This window comes from Bombina bombina, chromosome 4, assembly GCF_027579735.1.
Source record: "Bombina bombina isolate aBomBom1 chromosome 4, aBomBom1.pri, whole genome shotgun sequence".
NCBI lineage: Eukaryota > Metazoa > Chordata > Amphibia > Anura > Bombinatoridae > Bombina > Bombina bombina.
The window spans coordinates 138,032,834-138,046,864 of record NC_069502.1 but is presented as its reverse complement, the minus strand read 5'-3'; the positions used below and the strand labels follow the sequence as shown (position 1 = coordinate 138,046,864).

The window sequence follows — 14,031 nt, the reverse complement described above, 5'->3', positions numbered from 1 at the left end:
AGTCCTGCCACTCGTCTGTAGTGGTACAATGCCTTCAACTACACCTCTGGTACTTTAAGAGCTTGCAACCCCCAGATTGTCTTTCATGATTCGGATAAAGCATATCATTTTACAAGGTTTTGCAAATCAAAAGCACTTTAGCGATAAAGCTCATGAAACGTCTGATTGAATTCTTGCTCCTAAACTCATTGCGGCCAGTTATAGATAGATGCAAATAAGCAGGTGCTCTTCTGTAAGCATTTATTGTGTGTAATGTTGCAGGGTCATATTCATTTTCACAAGTTAGATGGTGATACTGCAGGATCTCTGGAAGGAGTAAAATAAGGAAGAAAAAAGTGTAATTTGAAAGTAAAAACAGGCACAATATATAATGAATCTGTGTTGTAATGTTCTATTTTACTTAAACACATTTTATGGAGGGTCACATTTTAATGCCCCTTTTATAAGAACCCCCTGTTCATCCCCACACAGAACATAAATGTTTACATATCTGAACAGAAACAAGATATAAATACCAAACTTGCTCAATGCTAATGCTGTCAGAAAGGTCCTGGCCAAGGTCCCAGAGGTTACTGGCTGGCTGACAAGTGACAAACCTACAATACCCTGTTTTTCTGTGCTTCTGTTTACTTGTGGCTTTAAGTAAAAAAGTACTGGAAAGCAGACAATGCACAGGGGTAATTGGTATCTCGCCCAGTGCTCACTGCACCGTCCTAGCAACAACATATCCAGTCACTGTGGTTTATAGCAGAATATGATTGATTGCACCTTTCTTCAATAGATTATTAACTTCAATCATATAAAATGTTCACACGTTTAATGTTCTTTGAACATGTCAATGTAATAATTAACTAATATGTTAATTGTCACTGACTTGCTGTGAAAAAGACCACACAGTAATTGTTACTTTCTTTAAAAGGATCTTGCCTTGAAGCCATTGAAGATGGAGAAAAGTATAAAGAATGATAACCCACTTTCCTGTAACGAACAGGTGGAAAATAAAGATGAAAAGGTTCACCTAAAACGTCAGATTGGACTGGTTAGTGCAGTGTCACTGATTACAGGCACAATGATTGGTTCAGGTATCTTCATGTCCCCACAGTGGGTGCTGTTCTACATGGGTAGCCCCGGTGCCAGCCTTTTAATATGGGCTGCTTGCGGTGTGCTGGCAATGCTGGGGGCTCTGTCGTATGCAGAACTTGGAACTGTCATTAAGGAATCTGGAGGAGAATACATATATATCTTAAGAACCTTTGGACCTCTCCCTGCTTTCCTTCTAGCGTACACATCTGTTATAGTGGTGAGACCTGCCAGCATTGCAGGGATAGCTCTCAGCTTTGCCGAGTATGTTGTGGCTAACTTTTACCAAGATTGTCAATCACCAGAAGTGGTGATAAAGTGCACAGCTGCTGTTTGCATACTTGTATTGAGCATTATTAATTGTCTTAATGTTAGACTCGCTACTTCTATTATGAATATTTTCACTGCAGCTAAACTGATGGTGCTTTTGGTTATAATAGTGGGAGGGATTGTATTTCTTATCAAGGGAAACACACAGGTGTTAGACAATGCCTTTGCTAACACAGTCAATGGTTTTGGACCTGTAGGAGTGGCCTTTTACCAAGGACTCTGGTCTTATGATGGATGGAACAACCTGAACTATGTGACTGAAGAACTGAAGAATCCTGAGGTCAGTGGGTGCTTGGGGGTTGTGCACTATTGAGGTATATATACAGCTCTGTATACAGATTATCCCACATGTTTAATGTATTGGCTTCAAAGTCCTTGTGCTCCAGCAATTAGTGTTGCCTCATAAACAATATTTTGGCTGTTGTGTTGAGATTTCACCCAGACTGTGGCTATAGCAATGTCACCTGTACAGAAATGTCATAGTTGACATTGCTGTTAGAATATTTTATGTTTGCATTAGAATATCCATTAAACATGGAGGGAAAAAAACCTATACAGTTGATGCCCAATATAATCCCATGTACATTGTATGTATTTCAGGTCAATCTCCCACGAGCTGTGATGATTGCGATTCCACTGGTGACATTTGTCTATTTACTGGTAAATGTCAGCTATTTTGCAGCTATGACCCCTAGTGAATTTCTCTCATCAGATGCTGTTGCCATCAGTTGGGGGTAAGTTAATGCTTTGAAAAATATAAATGGTTAATACCAGAGGCAAACATTTTGGGCTATATTACAAGTGAAGCGCTATTTTCAATAACCAGTCATTACAAGTAGCTGGTTAATGCTCCTGCGAGGTGGCGGGAGCACTTTGCGCAATTAACTGGAGGTCAGACCTTTGGTTAATTAAAAAATGTGCCCCAATTGCCCCCAAAATAAAGTGGACATTCGCATTGTGACTAACTTGTAATAACAGTGCACATTTACGTGCGCTGGTATTACTGAGTGGAGAGCAAATATTGCGCTGGCGAAAGCCCAATTTTGTGCTCCACTCATAATCTAGGCCATTATGTGCAGTGTAAACTGATCTATATAAATTGAATATGCACAAGCTGAACAAATCTAATCATAGACAGCAATGCACATCATCAAATACAAAGAATTATAAGCAAGTAGCCTTATTGCCAGATTAGTTATTTGAGCCAGCAGCCATGGCCACATTGATTTAGTTCTATTATGCAAAAATGAGTTCCCCATAAAGGGCTAGATTGCAAGTGGAGTGCAAAAATGTTTGCTCTAAGGTATGCAAACCAAACCAATCCCTTTTTTGAGCTCATACTACAAGTCAAAGCTATTTTTTATCGCTCAAGTGATAGTTTAGTTTGCTTGTTAATGGGGACATGAAGTAAAATTAATGTTAGATAATGCTTGAGTGAATAAGAAAAAATAAGTCCAAGAGAACGCCACTTGGGGTAAATAAAACCAAGATTTTATTAGGTATCCAAATCCATTAAAAAAACACATGGAGGTAACATCAAGGGTAAGGGGAGAGACGAAAAAAGTCTTACATGTTTCGGCAAGGTGTAGCCGTAATCATAGACATAAATTCATACAGGTGACACACTTATTTACACAGGATAAATGTCCCCCATTGGTTAATAAAATTTAAACCACCCTTCCCCTTCCCTCCCGTACAAGAGAACACAATTAACCTATTCCCTGCTGAAGTGATTAAAGTCAAATGCATCTTAAAACAAAGAAAATTAAATAAATCAAAATTATATTTATATATATATATATATATATATCTACATGTATATCCACAAAGTGCAATTCAAAACTGACTTAAACAGTCTAAAGTAACATAACTAATGAATATAATTTAAATAATAATTTAAATGCATATGCAGGCTTGAGTTATTAGAATACTAGTTCATACCTATTAAAGATCAGAGCACATATATATACATACACAATCGGTGTACATCCTAAGGAGTTACTAATTAATAATATCCGGGCTAAGTGATATACAATCAATGCCTCCATTTAAAATATTATAATCCATAGTCACCTCTACTCAAGATTATAAAACACCAAGGTAAATCCAGCTCATAGGTATAAAATTAAAAGAACAATTATCCTAAGACCTTACACATTGGCTATAGACAAATAGATGTATAGAGTGATATTAAAGATACACAAAATACAATTTAAGTAATAAAGATCACTTATTCCCAGAAGTTAATAATATCATTTTCTGAGTCAAACCCATATGGGGTAAGTGTACACATTTTGTTAATCCAATAGACTTCTTGTCTTGCTAGAATTGGCCATTTATCTCCTCCCCTAGGGGGTCTTCTAATGGTCTCTATCGCATTCCATTCGAAGTGTTGTACATCGCCACTATGCACATTAATGAAATGTCTTGCTAGCTCAGTGCAATTAGTGTTGTTCTTAATATACCCCAAATGCTCCCGTATCCTAGTGCGGACATCCCGACTTGTCATCCCAATATACTGTATTTTATGGCTAGTGCATCCAATTAGATAGACCACATAGGTAGTTGAGCAGTTTACACAACCCTTAGTATTAAAGCTTTCTCCAGTTACATAGGAGCTGAAACCTAATCCAATTTTAATAACCTCACAAGCTTTGCAGTTCTTGCCACATTTATATGTTCCATTATGCGTTAGCCATGAACTCTGGCTTTTAGGGGTCCGTAGTTGACTAGGTGACACCATATTACCTAATGTTAGGTTCAGTTATAGATAAATCTACAGCCACCTTTGATCACATCTTTTAATAGATCATCCCCATAGAGAATAGGGAGATATTTCTTAACAATGTTGCAGATCTGATAATATTGCATAGAGTAATTAGTAACAAACTGAGGTTTCTTGTCACTCTTATCTCTAGACTGCCTATTGTGGCTGTTGTATTTCAAAAGGCTTTTTCGATCAATAGTCTGGATATCCTCCAATGCATTTTTGATTACACTGGTTGAGTATCCTCGATTCTGTAATCTCTTTTGTAGGGTTAGAGATTCTGTATGAAAGGTATCATCCCTTGAGTTAATTCTCCTGGTTCTCAAGAATTGTCCTTTGGCAATTCCTCTAAAGACATGTTTAGGATGTGAACTCAATGAGTGCAATAAAGAATTTCCTGCAATGGGCTTAAAGGGACACTGAACCCAAATTTTTTCTTTTGTGATTCAGATAGAGCATGCGATATTAAGCAACTTTCTAATTTACTCCTATTATCATTTTTTCTTCGTTTTCTTGCTATCTTTATTTGAAAAAGAAGGCGTCTAAGCTTTTTTTGGGGTTCAGAACTCTGGACAGCACATTTTTATTGGTGGATGAATTTATCCACCAATCAGCAAGGACAACCCAGGTTGTTTACCAAAAATGGGCCGGCATCTAAACTTACATTCTTGCATTTAAAATAAAGATACCAAGAGAATGACGAAAATTTGATAATAGGAGTAAATTAGAAAGTTGCTTAAAATGTCATGCTCTATCTGAATCATGAAAGAAAAAAATTGGGTACAGTGTCCCTTTAAGATAGACATTAGTTTCTATCTTTTTTGAGCAGTTATTGAGAGTCAGTTCCACATCCAAAAAATGAATTCTTTTTGGCTGCCACTCATAGGTAAATTGAATTTCCAGAATACAGGAATTGAGATATCCTACGAAGCACTCAGCTGTACCAATGAAAATAAGATTGTCTATAAATCTCTTATAATATAAAATTTTCTCAGAGTAAGGGTTCACATATCCAAGTAAGTACTTATATTCAAGCCAACCCATAAATAGGTTCGCATATGAGGGGTAAATTTTGCCCCCATAGCTGTTCCTTTCAACTGGACATAGTGAACTCCCTCAAAGAGAAAATAATTATGTTCAAGGAGAAATTTTGTCGCTCTTACGATGAAGTCTTTAGTTTCATCTCCATATGATGTTAGTGGATTCAGAAAAAATCTCAAGGCTTCCAAGCCTAAAGAATGAGGTATCGAGGTATACAGGGCTATGACATCCACTGTAAGCCATGTCATACCTTCCACCACCTACACAGTCTCCACAAGGTTGAGTATATGAGTGGTATCATGCAAAAAGCTCGGGAGGGACGTAACCAGGGGTTGCAGGATACTGTCTATCCATTCAGACAGATGTTCAAACAATGACCCTATTCCTGCAACAATTGGTCGTCCCTTAATATCCTCTAAACCTTTGTGGATCTTGGGCAGGTGGTGGAATATAGGTACCACAGGGTCAGTGACAAACAGAAACTCAAATGTATCCTTATAAATAATACCCTGATATAGGGCATCATCCAAAAGTGATCTCAGTTTACCCTGAAACAATCTAGTAGGATTATAGTAGGATTATAGCTTAGAGGTTTATATGAAAAAATATCACTAAGCTGACGTATAGCTTCCAAGACATACATATCTCTATCCATAACCACAATGTTACCGCCCTTAATGCTTGAGTGCCAAGCTAATGGAGAGTAAACAATGAAAAGAGTTTTGGCTGCTTTAAGATGTTTTGGTTAAAAATATGAACTGTCCATTTACAATACCAGATTTGTTTGTTACTCTTTGTGCGAGGTTGAGTGCAAGATAACACACCCTGTGCTATTGATAGTGCTCAACTTGTAATTTGGCCAAAATGTATGTAATAATGAGTAGTCGATAACTTTCATTATTTGCTTTTCTAGCTTCAATTAGAATTTAACTCTGAAAATTCTGGTGTTTTTTCTGTGCATGGAGTATACCTACCAATGAGTGCCCAGGTAAACAGCAAGATCGGTACCTGGTGTGTGCCTTTAGTGCCATTCTCCGTGTTAACAAAAAGCTAATACAGACATGTTATCAGCTGCTACAGCCCAGCATACCTTTAAAGTTAGATATTTATACAAAATGAGTGTTTGGATTTACACCGCTCTGGCCAAGCAAGTGTTTTATTTGCTCATAGGGGCCGATTTATCAATGACCGCTGCTCCGTTACTGGTCCGCTGCCTCTGAGGCTGCGGACATCAATCCGCCGGATCCTATACAATCGGGTTGATTGACACCCCCTGCTAGCGGCCAATTGGCCGCGAATCTGCAGAGGGCGGCATTGCGCAAGCAGTTTACCAGAACTGCTTGTGCATTGATAAATGCCAACAGCGTATGCTGTCGGCGTTCAGCGATGTCTGGCAGACATGATACGCTGCCAGACATTGGTAAATCGGCCCCTTAGTATCAAGTTGCTTTTATAAGCGACTTGATTCTTATTTTATTTTTTTACACATATTGATTTACTTATGATTTCATGTATGCAGGGATTTGGCAATAGAGAAATAGCTTTGTTGTTTGTGCGGTAATATGTTTAATACAATCCGCCCAGATATTTAGTATGCTACATTCCCTCTGTGCCTAATATTCTGTAAAAATACTGAAGCTAAGTATAGCTGCACATTGATTATCTCTGTATATTTGGAATCTTTGTACTATGTTAGATCTGTAAAACAGAGTGGCGGATATCACTATCAATGCCCTTGTTTTTGTTTTGTTTCATATTTCATTTTTTAAGTAAAAGAGTTTTTAAAATAAAAGATTTTTTTATGTATGCACAAGAGAATGTTAGTTTCTTTTATGTATAATATATTGAAAATGAGACATTAACCTCATTTTGTATAAACATCAATGATACAATAAAAGGATTTATAATATACTCTCTGTATATAAGAAACTAATTTTAGTTAAATTTAGCACTGTTTTTATTTTCTGATATCCAGTTGTTTGATTATAAAATAAAAATTCCATTTATTATATATATAATTTTTTCTACTTGGTGGTGCTATCTAGCTAACATTTTGAAAAAAACCTTTTAACTTGTATGCCCCTTTAATACCCATTTAAAGGTGATTGATTAAAATGCGCTTTTTTTTGTTTTGCAGGATAAAGGTGCTGGGCAGCTGGGCATGGCTCATCTCTCTGGGAGTTGCAATGTCTACATTTGGATCAGCAAATGGAACGTTTTTTAGTGGGGGACGACTGTGCTATGTGGCAGCAAGAGAGGGGCATTTGGTAAGTTTTAAGTTTATATTGCAATATTTAGTGAAAAACACTGATTGTTATCAAAGACGTATAATATAATTTCTGCTCTACTACTGGGCATAATTAGAGTTGCCAGCTATCTTGTACAACCAGTGGGTTATGAGCAGGGATAGGCAAGGTGTCCATACACGGACACTGGTGTCCGTGACTAGCCCTTGCAGTGTCCGCCACAACCTTAATATATCTTTTCTTTCTGATTAAATAATAGGAATAAAAAAAATATGTAGTGTGAATAAAGTTAGTGGCTTGTCAAGAGACTGCTAGTGATATTGGGTGATAAGTTAAGGAATAAATAAAGCCTGAGATAAATACTGGATGTGTATCTGCATCTGTATAATAACACCCAGCTCTATACAAAGACACAGTAGTGACACTGGCACATGTATATAGCCAGAGGAGGGCTAGTTATAGAATCAGTGGTATCTGCATCAGTATAATAACACCCAGTGGTATATAATGACACAGTAGTGACACTGGCACATGGGTATAGCCAGACAAGGGCAGGTTATAGGGTCAGTGGTATCTGCATCAGTATAGTAACACCCAGTGCTATATAATGACACAGTAGTGAAACTGACACATGGGTATAGCCAGAGGAGGGCTACTTATAGAATCAGTGGTATCTGCATCAGTATAATAACACCCATCACTATATAATGACACAGTAGTGACACTGACACATGGGTATAGCCAGAGGAGGGCTGGTTATAGGATCAGTGGTATCTGCATCAGTATAATAACACCCAGTGCTATATAATGACACAGTAGTGACACTGGCACATGGGTATAGCCAGAGGATGACTGGTTATAGGATCAGTGGTATCTGCATCAGTATAATAACACCCAGCATTATCTAATGACACAGTAGTGACACTGGCTTATGGGTATAGCCAGAGGACGGCTGGTTATAAGACCATTGGTATTGGTTATAAGATTATTGGTAAATGTTTTTAATTTTAAATGTACCTTGGTGTCCTTCACTAAGGTCTGTACTTTGGAAAATGTCTGCCACAGCCTTTGTCTGTGCCTATCCCTGGTTATGAGGAGGACGACAGTATTAGGCAGTCAACAGTTTTTATCACATAATGGATCATTAAGGTTTTTACCCATTTTTATCTCACCCTTTAAGGCATTCTGGCACATTTAGGTGTGATCCAGAAGTCCTTAGTGTCCTGGATTCTGCAGGACACTTGAGTATTGTGACCTCTGTGCAGCAGTCTCATCTATTCTAATGAGTTTCAATGCCCCAGAATCATCATCAATTCCTCAGACCCATCTTACACCAAACACCTCTTGCACAAACCCCTGTTCTACGTTTCAAGATCAGAGGCTTGCTCACATTAGAGTTGGAATAAAGCTGCATAAGTGAAAATGTCTGCAGTTACAAAAATGCTGCGACTTTTTATAAACATTAACCCCTAAGGGCTCTATTTATCATTCCAATTCTCCTATATTTTCTCCTAAAAGTTCTCATGAGAAATAATTCTCCCATTTATCATTCAAAAATACTCCTAAAATTGGGCAAGTTCGACTGTAAAATTCTCCTACTCTGTTCTAACTCTCCTTGGAGAACATGTTCTCCAAAAAAAAGGGTTAAATTAAATCTTTTTAGTCGTATTTCATATAGTTCTCCTCATAATTCTCCTAGTTACAAATTTATCATTTATATTCTCCTGTGGAGGACTGAAAGTTCTCCTGCAAGTTCCTACCTTAAAGTTCTCCATAGCTAAAGTGGAGAACAGCATTAGAAATCTATTCTCTACCAGTTGTAGAAGCAGTTACACACAAAAAGGGCTCTACAAGGTGCAAAAATTATCTATAACAAAGCACAATAATAATGGTTATTGGAGTGCAATAATAATTTATGATGGAATAAAAAAAAATATATAATGGAGCACCAAAATAATATATAACAGAGCACAAAAATTATATCTATTGGGGCATAAAAATAAGATATAAAAAAAGCGCTAAAACTGAAGCACTAAAACAATGAAAATGTAGATCTATTTTCTTATATGAAAGTTTGCTGAAGAGGGGCGTTAACAAAGCTACTAGGAAGGCTGTATAAAGATTTCTATTGGTTTATATATGATTGACATGGAGAATAGTTGCTTATTTTTAGTGATAAATAAGGAGAAGATACTAATCCGACTGGAGTAATTTATCATTAGTTCTCCCCAGCTCTCCTCAGCTCTCCCATGGAGAAAAAACTATTTTTTTATGATAAATATGGGCGCAAATGTGCTCCTCTCCTAAGGAGAGCTGTGGAGAACTGATAGGAGAACAGAAAGGAGAATTCCCCAAATGATTGATAAATGGAGCCCTATATAGGCTAACATCAGTGATGTCCTTATACACAGGGGGAGGGGAATCTTATAATGACTACTGAAGCAAAAGGGATTTAATTTAACCCAGTGACTGCCAGAAAGGCCTGCAATGCAGTGCTATACAATGTGTGTCTGCTACCTCTGACAGCCATTGGTTTAATTATAATAACCCTTTGTTGCTGTCTCCTTTGCCTCCTATTATAAAACATATACACATATTCTTCTGGAAACCATTTCTTGAACTGTGGGATATGGGGTGAGGCGCAGTGCAAAAACAAAAAAAAAGGTAATTCAGATGGAATTATTAATAGGTCAAATGGAATCGTTAGCTGTTAATGCCTATATTGATCAAAATTACACCCATTTCCAAAGTTGATGGAATGTCAATCCTCACAAGGTTAAACATAATAAAAAATATAGCACAAAATACAATAATATATTTAAACTGAGAAGTTCTTAACTTTCTCTACCTTATGTATTGAACTCAAACACAACAATCTGAGCAAGCCCAAAAGATAAAGAAGCGAACATTTTATTTAAATTGATGTATGACCAGGAGATATCTCAAAGTGAAAATATACATTTTAAGGCTCATTTATCAAACACTAGGCAGGCAAGGCTCTGGATTAGGAACCTGCCCACCCTCAATAGTAGCATGTGGGTAGCATCCACTACCTGCATCTACCATTGCACAAGCAATCGCTTGTGCAGCCATGCCCTTGCACAATCAGTTGCAAAAGAACAGGGCTTGTCAATCATCCAAGATAGATCTGGCCAGGATGATTAACTCTGCCACCCTGCCTTGAGGTAGAGATGAGGTTAATTAGCAGGGGTCTTAAAATGGCTGGTTTAAAGGGACACTATACCCAAACATTTTCTTTCATGATTAAGGTAGAGAATATAATTTTAAACAACATTCCAATTTACTTCCATTACCTAATTTGCTTTATTCTTTAGATATACTTTAATGAAGAAATAGCAATGCACGCAGTGAACCAATCACAGGAGGCATCTATGTGCAGCTACCAATCAGTAGCTACTAAGCATATCTAGATATGCTTTTCAGCAAAGAATATCAAGAGAATGAAGCAAAATAGATAATAGAAGTAAATTAGAAAGTTGTTTATAATTGTATGCTCTTTCTAAATCATGAAAGAAAATATTTGGGTTTCATGTCCCTTTAACCCCTTAATGACCACAGCACTTTTCCATTTTCTGTCCATTTGGGACCAAGGCTATTTTTACATTTTTGCGGTGTTTGTGTTTAGCTGTAATTTTCCTCTTACTCATTTACTGTACCCACATATATTATATACCGTTTTTCTCGCCATTAAATGGACTTTCCAAAGATACCATTATTTTCATCATATCTTATAATTTACTTTAAAAAAAATTATAAAATATGAGAAAAAAATGGAAAAAAACACACTTTTTCTAACTTTGACCCCCAAAATCTGTTATACATCTGCAACCACCAAAAAACACCCATGCTAAATAGTTTCTAAATTTTGTCCTGAGTTTAGAAATACCCAATGTTTACATGTTCTTTGCTTTTTTTGTAAGTTATAGGGCCATAAATACAAGTAGCACTTTGCTATTTCCAAACCATTTTTTTTTCAAGATTAGCGCTAGTTACATTAGAACACTAATATCTTTCAGGAATCCCTGAATATCTATTGACATGTATATATTTTTTTTTAGTAAACATCCCAAAGTATTTATCTAGGCCAATTTTGGTATATTTCATGCCACCATTTCACCGCCAAATGCGATCAAATACAAAAAATCGTTCACTTTTTCACAAATTTTTTCACAAACTTTTGGTTTCTCACTGAAATTATTTACAAACAGCTTGTGCAATTATGGCATAAATGATTGTAAATTTTTCTTTGGGATCCCCTTTGTTCAGAAATAGCAGACATATATGGCTTTGGTGTTGCTTTTTGGTAATTAGAAGGATGCTAAATGCCACTGTGCACCACACGTGTATTATGCCCAGCAGTAAAGGGGTTAATTAGGGAGCATGTAGGGAGCTTTTTGGGGTAATTTTAGCTTTAGTGTAGTGTAGTAGACAACCCCAAGTAATGATCTAGGCCCATTTTGGTATATTTCATGCCACCATTTCACCGCCAATTGCGATCAAATTAAAAAAAAAGTTAAATTTTTCACAATTTTAGGTTTCTCACTGAAATCATTTACAAACAGCTTGTGCAATTATGGCACAAATTGTTCTAAATGCTTCTCTGGGATCCCCTTTGTTCAGAAATAGCAGACATATATGGCTTTGGCGTTGCTTTTTGGTACTTAGAAGGCCGCTAAATGCCGCTGCGCATCACACGTGTATTATAGCTAGCAGTGAAGGGGTTAATTAGGAAGTTTGTAGGGAGCTTGCAGGGTTAATTTTAGCTTTAGTGTAGAGATCAGCCTCCCACCTGACACATCAGACCCCCTGATCCCTCCCAAACAGCTCCCTTCCCTCCCCCACCCCACAATTGTCCCCGCCATCTTAAGTACTGGCAGCAACTCTGCCAGTACTAAAATAAAATATATATTTAGGCTTTTTTTTTTTTTTTTAAAGCATATTTACATATGCTGCTGTGTAGGAGCCCCCCTTAGCCCCCAACCTGGCTGATCCCCCACCAAACAGCTGTCTAACCCTCCCCCTCTGCCTTAATGGCCGCCATCTTGGGTACTGGCAGCTGTCTGCCAGTACCCAGTTTATAAAAAAAAAGTGTTGCTTTTTCATTTTTTCCCCATTTTCTGTAGTGTAGCTCCCCTACCCACCAAAGAACAAACCCCCACCCCCTCCTAGATACCTTTACTGTTGTTTTTCTTTTTTTTAATAAACAGCTGTACCTGAAACTTTTCTGTAGTGTAGCGGTTCCCACCCGCTCCCGCCCAGTGCACGCGCCCGCCCGCCACCCGGCGTGCACGCGCGTGCCTGTGTGCGCCCCCATCGCCCCCGCCCCCGATCCCGCCCCCCTCTACATTACCCGGCCCATCGATGGCCGCCCACCCGCCTCCCAAGTCAGCTCCCACCCACCAACGTTACCGGCCACCGATGTCCGGTGCAGAGAGGGCCACAGAGTGGCTCTCTCTGCGCCGGATGGCCATTTAAGGTTATTGCAGGATGCCTCCATATCGAGGCATCACTGCAATAACCGGAAAGCAGCTGGAAGCGAGCAGGATCGCTTCCAGCTGCTTTCCACACCGAGGACGTGCAGGGTACGTCCTCAGGCATTGACTGCCTTTTTTCTGAGAACGTACCCTGCACGTCCTCGGTCGTTAAGGGGTTAAGCTCACTTACACAAGCCTTTAGCATGGGGTTCCGAAGCTGAATCTCAACTTTATAATTGTAGATCATAAAGAGTAAAAAACAAGTAAAAAGATACTAGATATGTATCATTCACATGTGTCTGCCAACTAAATAAAAAAGTGCAGAAAGATTTTTATATACCAACCTTTGATTGCTTATTATGCAAAACTGTGTCTTAAAACTAATCTCTATGTTAAAATAAAAAATAATAATAAAAAATAAATAAATTGTGTAACTTGAACGTATGGTGCTATTTTCCCATTTCTCCAACCAATAACCCTGCAGGTTGTGAGAGGTGACACAGTTCAGAGCAAAAGCTACAGCAAAAATCAGCTATTGCAGCGGTTAATATGTGCACTCTTTGACCCTTATAAGTAAAAAAACATTCTTGGAATTCTGGTATATAATGTGCAATATATTTGTAATAATTTACCACATAGCCTGTGTCCCTCATAGGCACAGCAGCCTATTCTAGCAACATATAGAGGTTGCTGATAATCCTTTAGAAAAACATACAGTATCTAATTCATTTCTACAGAAAATCATCATTAAAGTCTATGGGGATTATTGTAGCTAAATCCTTTGATACATTTTTCTAAAGGATTGCGATCAACCCCATAATCTACTATCAAAAACCTTTTAGACATCTGAGAAACAATTAAACACCTATACATAAGTTTGCTGGTGTAAAACCTATTTAAATGAATCCCATCTAAGAATTTATTTTCACCTGCAGGGATAGTGAATAAACTGAAAAAATGTTAGTAAAAATAAAACTTTCATATAAAAAAAACCTCTCTGTGAGTAATTCTTTAGTAATGAGTATTTCAAACCTACTTTTCTCAGCATAATATGTGTCCACAATGAACCAAG

At 37.6% G+C, this 14,031-nt stretch overlaps 1 protein-coding gene across 1 annotated transcript in view; it reads left to right on the top strand.

Moving 5' to 3' along the window:
* The first annotated feature begins 943 nt into the window (after positions 1–943).
* LOC128656991 (b(0,+)-type amino acid transporter 1-like) overlaps positions 944–14,031 on the top strand; it is a 30,887-nt gene continuing 17,799 nt past the window's right edge. The window contains exons 1-3 of the mRNA XM_053711199.1: positions 944–1,690; positions 2,011–2,144; positions 7,356–7,485. Coding sequence (XP_053567174.1) covers positions 944–1,690; positions 2,011–2,144; positions 7,356–7,485 — 1,011 coding nt within the window. The remainder of the gene's footprint in view (positions 1,691–2,010; positions 2,145–7,355; positions 7,486–14,031) is intronic.